General features: G+C 35.5%; 1 protein-coding gene across 1 annotated transcript in view; it reads left to right on the top strand.

Moving 5' to 3' along the window:
• The window catches only part of znf821 (zinc finger protein 821), a 96,518-nt gene extending 84,430 nt beyond the window's left edge, over positions 1–12,088 (top strand). Inside the window, 5 exon segments of the mRNA XM_051932214.1 lie at positions 1,600–1,698; positions 7,989–8,155; positions 9,806–10,413; positions 10,416–10,452; positions 10,454–12,088. Coding sequence (XP_051788174.1) covers positions 1,600–1,698; positions 7,989–8,155; positions 9,806–10,413; positions 10,416–10,452; positions 10,454–10,511 — 969 coding nt within the window. The 3' untranslated portion in view covers positions 10,512–12,088.
• Positions 12,089–12,406: the final 318 nt, after the last annotated feature.

Genomic DNA, 12,406 nt, shown 5'->3' with positions numbered 1-12,406 from the left:
AAAAAAAAAAAAATCAAATAAGATATTGTCACTCTGTTGCCTCACATAATTTTTAAATAAACACAACTGAAAGTGTTCTTTAGTTCTTGCATGAAATTACTTATGTATCAAAGTAGTTATTGACTAGAGCGCAGATAATTCGTGCAGCTTTGTTTTGTCCGAGTTGTAATTCCGAGTTGTTCGGCGTTAAGGTAGCATTTCTAACTCGGCAACTAGGATTTACCGTTTGTCCGGGGGCACGTGAACGCAGCAAAATGGTCCAACTTGTCCTTCCGAGTATGTATAGTGTTCACGTAGAATTTCAGAATCGGCAATTCGAACAAGCAGTTGCACCAGGATGACAAAAATAATTCTAGTTTTAAACTTAAATATAAGCTATAAAATGCAACATTAAACCCCTGTGACATAAGTTAATTTCTTCATAAAGTCATTATCTTATAGGGTTATTGTATTTAATTATTATAATTGTTAAATTTATTAAAGTTTAAATGTATTAAATACTAATGTATCATTTTTAGTACCATAGTTTAGTAAACTACCTAAATGTATATTTTCCTTTTGAAAAAGTATATATTTAACAGTGTAGAGTATATGAACACAATGTTAAATTTACATTACAAAGTGTGTTATTCAACATACTGTAATATAGCAGCATCTTTGTCAATGTTGCAAGCTGCCTCCCAGTGGCCATATTCAGAATACACATTCATTTTTACATTAGAATGTATACTTAGAGAGGCTATCCCAGAGACCCGTGTATCTTCCGAATGTGATTTATGTTAATTCTTCTAACATTTGATACTATATATTTGCAAGTTAGTGAGAGTTGTTTTTCCAGAATATCCTAAATGTTAGTTCTCTGTTCTCACTAGATAGAGATAGATAGATACTTTATTAATCCATCCATCCATCCATTTTCCAACCCGCTGAATCCAAACACAGGGTCACGGGGGTCTGCTGGAGCCAATCCCAGCCAACACAGGGCACAAGACAGGAACTAATCCCGGGCAGGGTGCCAACCCACTGCAGGACACACACCAAGCACACACTAAGGACAATTTAGAATCACCAATCCACCTAACCTTAATGTCTTTAGACTGTGTGAGGAAACCGGAGCACCCGGAGGAAACCCACGCAGACGCGGGGAGAACATGCAAACTCCACGCAGGGAGGACCTGGGAAGCGAACCCAGGTCTACTTTATTAATCCCAAGGGGAAATTTACAGTTGTAGTTCACTAATCAAGCATTAAAGTTGCATTTGGCTCGATCCTAGGTTCTGAGTTGTGGTTTTCCTATAAAAAGACATTAATGTTGTATGCTATGTCTTCTACAAATTCTAAAATGTATAACTGTTTTTTCTTTAATAAAGAACCTTCATTCAGATAGGTAGTTCAAAGTTCTTTTGACTTTTACTTTTTCCAAGTTGAGTGCAGTTTTACTAATGAGCGAATTTTCCATTTGTACTTGATCATCTACATTCACTATAATTTATTTTTTTACTTAACTGTTCTGTTTTCAGCTTTAAATGGAATTTTTTTTCTTCAATACAATTTTTTTTTTTTCTTTTTTGAATGTTCTTTTATGTTTTTGTTCTACAGGAGATTGATGATGGAGACCAACTGAATGCTGGGTACTTCTGCCCATTATGCCATGTTGAATGTGGCAGCCCAGAACAGCTAATTGCACATGTATATAAGGTAAGAAGAGTTGCAATTCATTTTTTGCCTATAATTTTGAATTGTTCGGTATTGCAAGATCAGTTTAGAAAGCTATTTTAACACAACACTATAATATCACATATGAATTCATTTAACTAAAAGGTGAGGAGAGAAAAATGCATTCTCTGTTTCAGTCAGAATCCATGCTTATACAGGGATTAGTGAATGAAGAAAATATGAGATGCTATTGTAAATCCCCTTTTTAATTGTATAAACCTATTGCAGACTGGCTTTAAGGGAGAACAATATTAAAATGGTATCTGGGAGACTGTGAATGACTTAACCATTAACAAGCTTGCCAGTTTGATGACAAAGGTTGCTACAGAACAGGCCCAACTACTTTATTATTTTTCCTTGTTTTATCCATCTTTTTTGATGGGTGTTGCATTTGAAAACCTTGAGCTTTTAGTATTTCCTGTGCCTGCATGTTTTTATTTTTCTACTTGTGTTCCATTTCTATTCACATTCCAAAAACATACACTTTTAGGTTGATTGGTGATTCCCAACGGGTATAGCGTCGGTATGTATATGTGTGTACTCTCCATTACACTGGAGGACTGTTCCTTTACATGTGCCCAGTGTTGCTTCAGCCACTGTGACGCTGGATGGGATTAATTAGGTTTTAGAATGTTGTGTGTTATGCTATTCATAATGAGTGACATCAAAGTTTTAAGCTCCTATTTATAATTGTAACTTCAGTGTAATCAGGAAATATATTGAAAGTGCATGGGGAAAAAAGCAAATTTGTTAGTACAGTAGTAATACCAAGTACAGGGTGCTTTGTTTCTGAAAAATTATCTTTACCAGACATTAGTTATACTTCCTTAAAAATAAATAATAAGCCATACTTATTAAATTACATTGTCATTACATTTATACTTTGCAGTGGTATACCAAGCAGAAAAATTAAGCACAAGAATTCCAAAACAAAAGACAAAATGATGCATTAAATATAGATTTAACCTAAAAATATTGGCAAATGGTTTCTAGAAATCTACATTTAACAATAACAGAATGATACAAAAACTTGTGCTTTTCTGCACCTCCATTTCACCTTTTTAGTTGGTGCAGTCATTTTGGGAGTTATTCTATGTTTATTGCAATTGCCAGACAGAAATAACTGTGCAATGTGGGACATAATCATTGTGACGGTGAAAAAGTTCGTATCGCTCAATTTTAGGGCATCTCCGATTGTGTATAATAAACATTAACTTTCTCTGTTTCTTTTAACAGTTTTGACAGTTTTTGCTACAAATATCTAATGTACGTCTTGTAATGTGCTTAGGAATTTTGTCAAATGATCGACCTGTGTTTCAAGGCGTTTCAAGTTATTTTCAGATATTTGACTTATTGCTTTGGCTTTGTTTGAAATTTCAGTTCTTTTAGTTTTGACCTCATGTCTTATCCCATGGACTCAGTTTCTGAAGCTTGTATTCACCTCTTGTGGCATGCCAAGATATTCCTCCATTGGCAGAACATTAGGATTGTGTAGTTTTTATGTGGTTGTGCAGTCAATCATATTATTTATATATACACACAAATGCACACACACAGGGTGAGACAAAAAGAAGTACCACATTTCAAACGTTTATTCTACAAAAAAATTACAAGATAAAATAAATTTCATTATGACACAAGAAAGGGTATACAAAATAGATTTTTTTCATTGTGTTTTAAAAATGATGTCTTCAAGGTGGTAGCCATCATTAGCGATATACTTTTCAAGTCAATTTCTGATAGCTCACATGACTCATTTGGCCATTTCAAGGGGAATAGTGGTAGTTTTGTGGCAAATAGCGTCCTTGAGGCCTTCAAGGTTTTGAGGTTGGTGTGTGTATACCTTCGACTTGAGATAGCCCCACAAGAAAATCACATGGAGCGAGATCATTCAAACATTTCTCACAAAACTTGCATGGATCTCCACGCCATATAAGCTGTTGCTCCATCCTGTTGAAACCAGGCATCCACCTCATCCATTTCTTCCAGTTGGGGTCACAAAAAGTTCTCTAGCATTACAATGTAATGTTCTGAAGTGACAGTGACCGTTGCTCCCCCTCCTCAAAACAGTAAGGGCCTATAATGTAAAATTCCTCAATGGTGCACCACAGTGAAACACACTAACTGTGCAGTGGTCTCTGATGAAGTTCACGATGGCTGGTTTCAGCCCACTACCAGACATTTTACTTATTTATGCAACCATTCTAATGGAAATGTGCTTCATCGCTACACGTGACAATGATGAACAGTTTGCAGAATATTCGTGCTCAACTCTCTATGGCTCTCCCAGTCTCTCTCAATGAGTTCCTGCACTACCATCTTTTTGTATGGATGGAGATTAAGGTCCCTCATGCAAAATCCTCTTCTATGACATGTTTGAAATGCCTAAGGCAGAAGCAGGTTTGCACACTGAACGTCTAGGAGACTGCAAAATTCATGCCCTTACAGCTTGGATGTTTTCGGCCGTTCATAAGGTCTGAGGACAGCCTGGAGATTGTCTGTTCAATGTTGTACCCATCTGTCTAAATTTAGCCACCCATTTATGAATTGTTTTCCGATTTGGGATGTCACCGTTAGGAAGAATGCTGCATTGCGTTCAGAAGACACGTTGCATAGTGATGATAGATTTGTTGTTTTTGAGGAATGCTTCGACAGCGAAAGCACGGTGTGCACTGGACCAAGGCATGTTGCTGACTGAAAACTACAAGGGATCGCCTATCAAAGGACCCAAACCACTTGTCTGCCTCTATCTCGTGCAATGACCTTGAGAAATGTGATACTTCATTTTGGCACACCCTGTGTATATAATATATGGGTGCAAATCTGCAAGTTTTTTTTTCCCATTTGTAGTCAGTCATGCAGAGGAACAAAGAGGAAGGAACTGGAAATTCAGACACAGACAAAGCTAAATGTTGCCCTTGGATGTTTACAAGAAATGTATAGAGAGATTTTTGTCAGTACATGAGAGGTATAAGTCATGGTAGACTGTTTTTCAGGGTAACTCCAAGACTGATCATAAAAGAAATGCTGTTGCCAGGATCATGGAATCAAATTAAGAGTAAACTTGGTTGTGTTTAAGGAGTGTGAATAACTCTTCTGTTGTTGTTCAGAAGAAAAGGTTAAGCAATCCAAGTATTGATCTGAGAGAAGCAGGCACAGAACGTGTCATAGACTGCACTGCTTGAGTATGTGTAAAGTTATTTTGATGAGTCAGGTGACAAAGTAGAAGAATATACTGTAGATATTCCATTAAGGTAGACTAAGCATAGAACCCTGATGAAAAAGCAATAGCAGGGCAGCTTCAATAATTTGCTTTTTGTATCCAGAAAATATGATTGTCATTTTTCCAACCTGCTATATCCTAACACGCACACACACACCCACACACAAAGCACACACTAGGGACAATTTAGGATCGCCAATGTACCTAACCTGCATGTCTTTGGACTGTGGGAGGAAACCGGAGCACCCGGAGGAAACCCACGCAGATAAGGGGAGAACGTGCAAACTCCACACAGGGAGGACCCGTGAAGTGAACCCAGGTCTCTTTACCGTGAGGCAGCAGCGCTGCCACTGCGCAACTGTGCCGTATGCTGTTTTTTTTTTTAAAAAAAGTCACAATTATTGCACTCATTCAAAAGTAGCAGCTTCTATTTAGTGCTATATTACATTTGAAGTAATGCACAAAAGTTTTCTGATCAATGATGTAGGAAAGAACATAATGTATAGAGAAGAGTATTTTTTTGTGTGGAGTAATTCAGATAAATGAATAGGTCTTTATATAGACTTACCTAGATTTGAAATACAGAAAGAATTAGTTAGATGTTAGAGTATCTGAAATAAAATAGAATGGTTAGGGTTTTAGAGAGCTATGGTTAGATTTTAAATGTAATAGAATTTCAAAGCAAGAACTGAGTCAATGACTTGGTTTCCCATCAAGAGGCATCTTATATCAGAATTGTGGCAACAAGGACAGAGTAAAACTAGAGAGACAGATTGAAAGTATAAAACTGAAGGAACAGCTTTATTATTACTATAACAATATGGCAAGTAGTGTGGCATAGTAGAGTACCCAAATGTAAAACAGAAATTAGCTGGTACAGCGTCCACCTTTTTGACTTGTAACTCTGAGCAATATATTAAAAAGACTGTTTTCCATCTCTTCAAATATATAAAATTATTTTGTGGATTAATTTATAGTGTGTATATTCAGTGCATTATTTGCTTAAAGTACAGTTCTAAGTGCATTTCATTAGATTAAAGATTGTTATAACCTTCTGACATTTTGTTTAGAGCATTTATTCAAAAATAGGTTACTTTTTATCATTACACATGTAGAGTTGTGTGTTTTAATATTCAATTGTAAAAATCTTTTTTTTATATATATATATATATAAACTAAATGGTACAGTTAAACAGTTGAGTAAATACCTTGGTTTAATCAGCTGGTCACATTTGTACAGTCAAAACAGATTGTACCAATCTGACCAACAATCTCCACGAAGCAGGGTGCCTCAAGAGCAGAATCCTGATAATACATGGAAATAGGACTGCTCAAAGCACCATGGAGGAGCTATAACAGCCTGCTATTGATTTAGAGCAGCAACTGAGATGCCAAAGGGAAAGGATTGGAGATGAAAATAGGGCGACCAGAAGAACTGGCATGCTATTCAGTTTGGATGATGATAGTGCCACAAGATAAGCTGAAAGTGCTAGTCACTTTTTAAAAAAAAAAGTAAAGAACAAGGACCTAAGTGATGGTGTCTCCGATGGCTTTAACAGTATAAGGATTGTAAATTAGTTACTGATTGTGTTTTTTGTTTGAGTGTTTTTGGTAGAAATAAACCTGTTTGATTCTGCACAGTGGACTGTCAGTACAGCTTTATTCCTAGTATCTGTGAAGAGGTATTACAATATTAATACAAAGAATATAACAAGTGGCACATTACTTATAAAAGTTCTTGTTTCAAAGAAAGACTGTAGTGTTAAGTTAGTTGTCTGGAATTGGTTCAGATATGAAAGATTGGATATTAACCAAACCAAAGTTTTTAAAAAAGGCTATAGCAGTTAAAGGTAGCAGCTCATCCAGTTTATTTAAGCTCTTAAAATAGAACCAACAGAATTGAAACCGGTATGAGAAAGCAGAGAACGAAGTTAAAGCCTGTACCCATCCAACAGCTCCTGAGTATTCTTCGCTCCGCCATCAGCATAGACCACACAAGGCGCACCCCATGTTCTATATCCCGATAGACAGTGTAATTGCATTAGGAGCAGAGCATGCCTTGTCTCAGGCTGGAGAAAACACCGGAGCGGTCTATCACTCCTCTTTACCCTGCAATGGTGGCTAGACTACATTAGTGAGAAGAACAGGCAGGCTGTCTATAATGGGCAGTCATAGGTCTCTCAGAGCACACTTGGATGAAGCGACTCTTCTACAGGGAGCTCTGCGATGAAAGACATTTTCTTATTTTGCTCTTTTTCAAAAAAAGTAAATGGTTGTATTTCTAGGAAGGATGCAGTTGTTTTTTCAGTGTGCAAAATAACAGCAAACATCTCATTTTGTGTCTTTTTTTTTTGGAAAGTTATATCGTAAATCATTCATAAATATAAAAAAAATGTGGTTTTATGTTCTTGCCTTATCGCCAATCCTTATATACATGATTTGTTTTCCTTTTTATTACTGCCAGCTTCATGCACTGCATAGTCCGGGGCCTATCTCCATTTCCTCCCTGCTGTTGGTAAAGTGAATATAATATGCAATATGCTTGTTATGTGCATATGCATTTGATTACTACTGTTTTTACTGTTCAGTTTATTAAGTTCATGGCTATTATTTTAACCTATACCATTGAAAGCTCTTATTTGTTGACTGGCAAAATGGAATATGGTCTAGTTATTGTTATCACTGAGCTCATTAACAGAACTGAATGTAATGTGTTCAGTAATAATTTGTTTGAAATATTAAATGGGTTGGGTACACATTTCGTATTGTTATTGAAACTGATTTTTGGCAAGACATAATAGTTTAAAATTGCTGAGAGCTTTGTTAATAAAGATCTTTAAACTAGATTTGTTAGTGATTTGCTAAAGTTTAAATTTAGTGTTGTATACATTTAAATACATGGTTTAATATAGCAACATAATGTGGTTACTTTGTCATTACTAACGCAAAGGGATACATATTGTAGATAATATAAAGAAAATATCACAGATTATCATTGAATATCATTATTGAAGTTTGTGTTTGGCTTTTGTTACTTTTTCATTTTTAGCACACATCAGTGGTGGGTACTAGGAAGAGCTACGTGTGCCCAGTGTGTGGCCGAGCTCTGAGTTCACCAGGTTCTCTTGGACGGCATCTCCTTATTCATTCAGAGGATCGTCTTTCAAATTGTGCTGTCTGTGGTGCACGCTTTACAGTCCGGTGTACATTCAGCAGGTCTGTTCATGTTTATTATTAAGACTGTTTTTATGTAGTAACAATAACACATTACTAGTATTTAAACAGTACATACTGTTGTCCTTGCTTTGACAATTGCAATTTATAAAACAGACTACCACCATACCACACTATTTTACCCTCCACACATTTGATTGTCTTGTTGATACCTCAGTCATTAAATGATAAGTAGCCAGGACTACATGTGTGTATGTATTTTTTTAAAAATAATTTGTAAATAACCACCTAACGTCATGTATGTCTTTGTCATCCACTGTGTTAATTGTATCTTTTCCAACATCATCATACTCCTTTTCACTTAGAGTTAAAGTCGAATAATGACTATCACTCCACATACATCAGCTTTTTTTTCCTTTTTTGCATGGTTATAAACAATTCATTTTCACTGTCAGTGAAATTCTGCACACCCACTTAATCATTCTTATTTAATTCTCATTCCCCCCTTCCCTTTATTGGCTACTTTTTTGCCTCTATGTATCACCCTGGTTTTTCCTGCTTTCATCTTTAGCTTGTATATTACATACCAGCTTTTCATGTTTTCTTTTTAAGTATATTTTCTTTTTGCCATCAATATGTTGTCATTGACATTCAATGTACTATCTTATTACCACCATCATCATATCGAATGTAGGTCTGGACTGTGAATAGATTCTTTGTGAGGCTGAACCTTTACTGCAGAACCTTTTCTGTATCGCACCTACTATGCTCATCTTTCTTGCTTCCTCATGCTGTGTACTAACATTATTACAGACAGTAATTCAAAACCAGTCTTTCTCAATGTCAACCTTGACCTTTTCACTGCACCTTTTCATTGAGTTTTCTATATCCACAAATGTTTAATATGCATAGTTTTCTGTTCTTTGTTGCATTTCACTTGTTTAACTCAACAAAGTTCATGTTCTTTCTGTCTTTTCCAGGCATTAGATAATGTTGCTTGTTCTCTGTTCTCCGTATTTTTTTTTTTCTCCAGCACTCCTTTTTGCCTGCTAAAAAACATTCTATGGGTCTATCTTTAATTGGTAGATGGGAAAAGTACATCATTTTTTATATTTAAGTAGAACTTACACATATTTGTTAAGTATTCAATTTAAAGACTACCTTCATCCCTCAGCCTTTGCAACATGACACCAGTTGTGGTTATTGTTTTATCTCATTCTATTTTCTTCATTGTTTTCTTAGGTTTTTCTTGCAATAATAAATGGATAGTGCCTTTCACTTTCTCACAATGAGCATTATTATCACATTCTTAAACATCTTCATATTTACTGCACTTTTCCAAGAAATGTATAGTGTTTCTTACTCAATTTTTAAAACAAAATTACGAAGTGAATGACATTTTGAAAATGCAAATAAAGGTAATGTGATATTTATCAAATACCTCTTTTGGTTCCTTAATGTATACTTAATAGATATGTATTCTTATTTACATAGTAAACAGGGTTGTAGAAGTTGACTTTGGTTATAAATGTGTTGATTTTGTGTATTGGAATGGAGGTAAAATAAACACCTGTAGTAAGAGTTATCACTGTTAAATTACCTTGGTTTATGTTCATAGTCACTAGTTTCTCAAGATATATTTTAATCTAATGTATATTTTGCTCTTACAGGGAGAAGGTACAGGATTTTCTAAATTCTGGGGAGTCGTGGACAGCTCCAGTCAGCGGCTTTATCTATATCACAGACGTTTCCTGTTGATTTAAATTTATGCCCTAACCAGACTCCTCCTATACCACAGCTTTCTGATGTCCTAAATTCACCAACATCCTCACTTTACTGTTTATCTGATGTTTTGAACCCAACTCCAGTGTATCCTGCTGGAATTCTACTAGTTTGTAACAGATGTGTGGTGTACCAACAGTTAGTTGACGCTCAGTCACCATCAATGAGGAAGTGGGCAATTCGAAGGCAAAATGAACCCCTTGAGGCACGAATGCAGAGACTAGAAAGAGAACGCATGGCAAAGAAATCAAAACGAGCTAGTGAATCTCCAGCAGAACGTGAGCAGCGCAGAATGAGAGACAGGGAAGCTAAACGCATGCAACGGATGCAAGAAACAGAAGAACAGAGGGCACGAAGGCTACAGCGAGATCGTGAAGCTATGAGGTTAAAACGAGCCAATGAGACACCAGAGAAAAGACAGGCTCGGCTCATCCGGGAGAGGGAGGCCAAAAGGCTGAAAAGAAGGTTGGAAAAAATCGACCCAACTTTAAGGACACAAATAGAACATGATCCAGCAGCAGTGCAGCACTCACTGCAGATATGAACCTTTTCCAATTTCTATGCCATGCCCAATCTAGAAAATGGTCTTTTCATGAAACTGCCCTTACAGGAATAAAATGTAGTTTGCAGAATATACCAGCCCTCCAACTACCAATACTGTCAGCACTGATTCTTAAAATCAAGAAGGGGACTGTAATTATGCTTAAAACCATATGCAACAACAAATGATTTGGCCTAGAAAAGAACAGGCTTTTAAAAGATATTTGTGCTTTACATTACTTCCTCTGAAGCTGTTTTGGTCTCTCTCCCGGTGAATATTAGTGCTTCTTGATGAGATCAGCTTCAATTTGAACTGAACAATGGTGGGTGTTAATGTTACATTTCTAAGTGATCTTAATTTGCTGACTATGAATGAATACATTTGTATAAATGCTGAGCAATCTTTTTACATGACTTCTAGAGGTTACTGTAGCAGAATTATTTGAAACTTTGCCTAACTAGACATTTGTCATTTTGGTAGTCAAAAATGATTATCAATGACACAAGTCAGAAGTTATGGAACACAAAAAATGACACTCTCCAGCATATATAGTTAATTTATTCATTAGAAATAAGCTTTTTATTTATCTCTGGCCGTATTGTGCCACAATTGGAATAGTTGGTGCTTTAGTGTTCCGTTAGAATACATATTTGATCAAAATCTTTAAGCCATGCAACTGGAGAAAATTAAGTTTGTTTTTTTTTGTTTTGTTTTTTCTTTATTTTATTAGGCAGATCCATTCTGATGTGTATCATGGAATTCCATTGATGCTAATACTCGAATGCAGATGCAAAACACTAATGATAGACTTAACATGTTACATACAGTATAATGATGGAAAGGGTTATTTCTGTTTTTAGTACGTTTAAGACCGAAATAGGTGTGGCATGTATGTCATCAATAAATGTTTTGCTTGATGATAAAAGTTTGGTGTAAATTGCACACAGTCAACTAAATTTATTCTATTTATTTCATATATTGTACCCTATCAACAACTGTGTAATTTTGCATGCCAGTGGACTTTATTATATGGAATTACAAGGGTTGATGTTAAATGTTTACTGATAAAAGGTTAACTCTTGGAATATCCTTACACTTTATAGATTTACAAATTGGAAAGAACAATGCAAAATTGTTTAAATCAGTTTGAAAGTACTTTGAAGTTACAGGGCTGAATGTCTACTGAGAGCATATGTTTTTTATCTGAACGAGTGATCGTCAAGTGAGTCTTAACATCTTTGAGCTCTTAGAGGATGTTATATGGCTATTTATTCAAGTCCTCCTTGTTTTAATTACTCTATTTAGTGATGCAAAATTGAACATTTTTTAATTAAACTAAGAAAAAATGAGTGTGATTAAGGAAAGACTTAAATTAAAAGCAGGGACTGACTTCTGACTAAAATATTTGTTGAAATGTAAATCAGAAAACACTGCTTCCTTTTAAGAACTTAGTCTACCACTTAGGATTATTTGTCAGATATTTTTAAGATCCACGTTTGCAACAATGCTAAGTTTCACCTGCTTCTCCCTTATACTGTTTAGTGCAAACAGTGTGTATTCTTAAGCAGAGTGTCTTGGTGTAAAGTATACAGTAAATCATTTACACACTAGTATAGGTTTATTAAGATGGTAAATAAATACTATTGAATTGTTGACAGCAAGTAAAACATTGAGTTTGCTTCATTATGAGCCATTGTGTAAACTGGGTTGGTTGCATATTATATTGGAGGAAATACCAATATGCTGCGAGAACAGCAGAGGAGATATGAATACCCATTGTGACAAACAAAAAGTATTTTATTTTTTGTTCCCCAGGACTTGACCTTCAAAAATAGGTCAAATGCTACTTATAAAAGAACGAATAATCAAAGTTGCATTCCTAAAGTAGTTTTATTGTACTTATAAAACTTTTATCAGACCACAGGCGGATTTAGCGTTCATATTAAATTAAGAGATGCTTTAAAGTGATT

This window comes from Erpetoichthys calabaricus, chromosome 9 (genome assembly GCF_900747795.2).
Source record: "Erpetoichthys calabaricus chromosome 9, fErpCal1.3, whole genome shotgun sequence".
Taxonomy (NCBI): Eukaryota; Metazoa; Chordata; class Cladistia; order Polypteriformes; family Polypteridae; genus Erpetoichthys; species Erpetoichthys calabaricus.
This window is presented reverse-complemented; position numbering and strand designations above follow the sequence as displayed.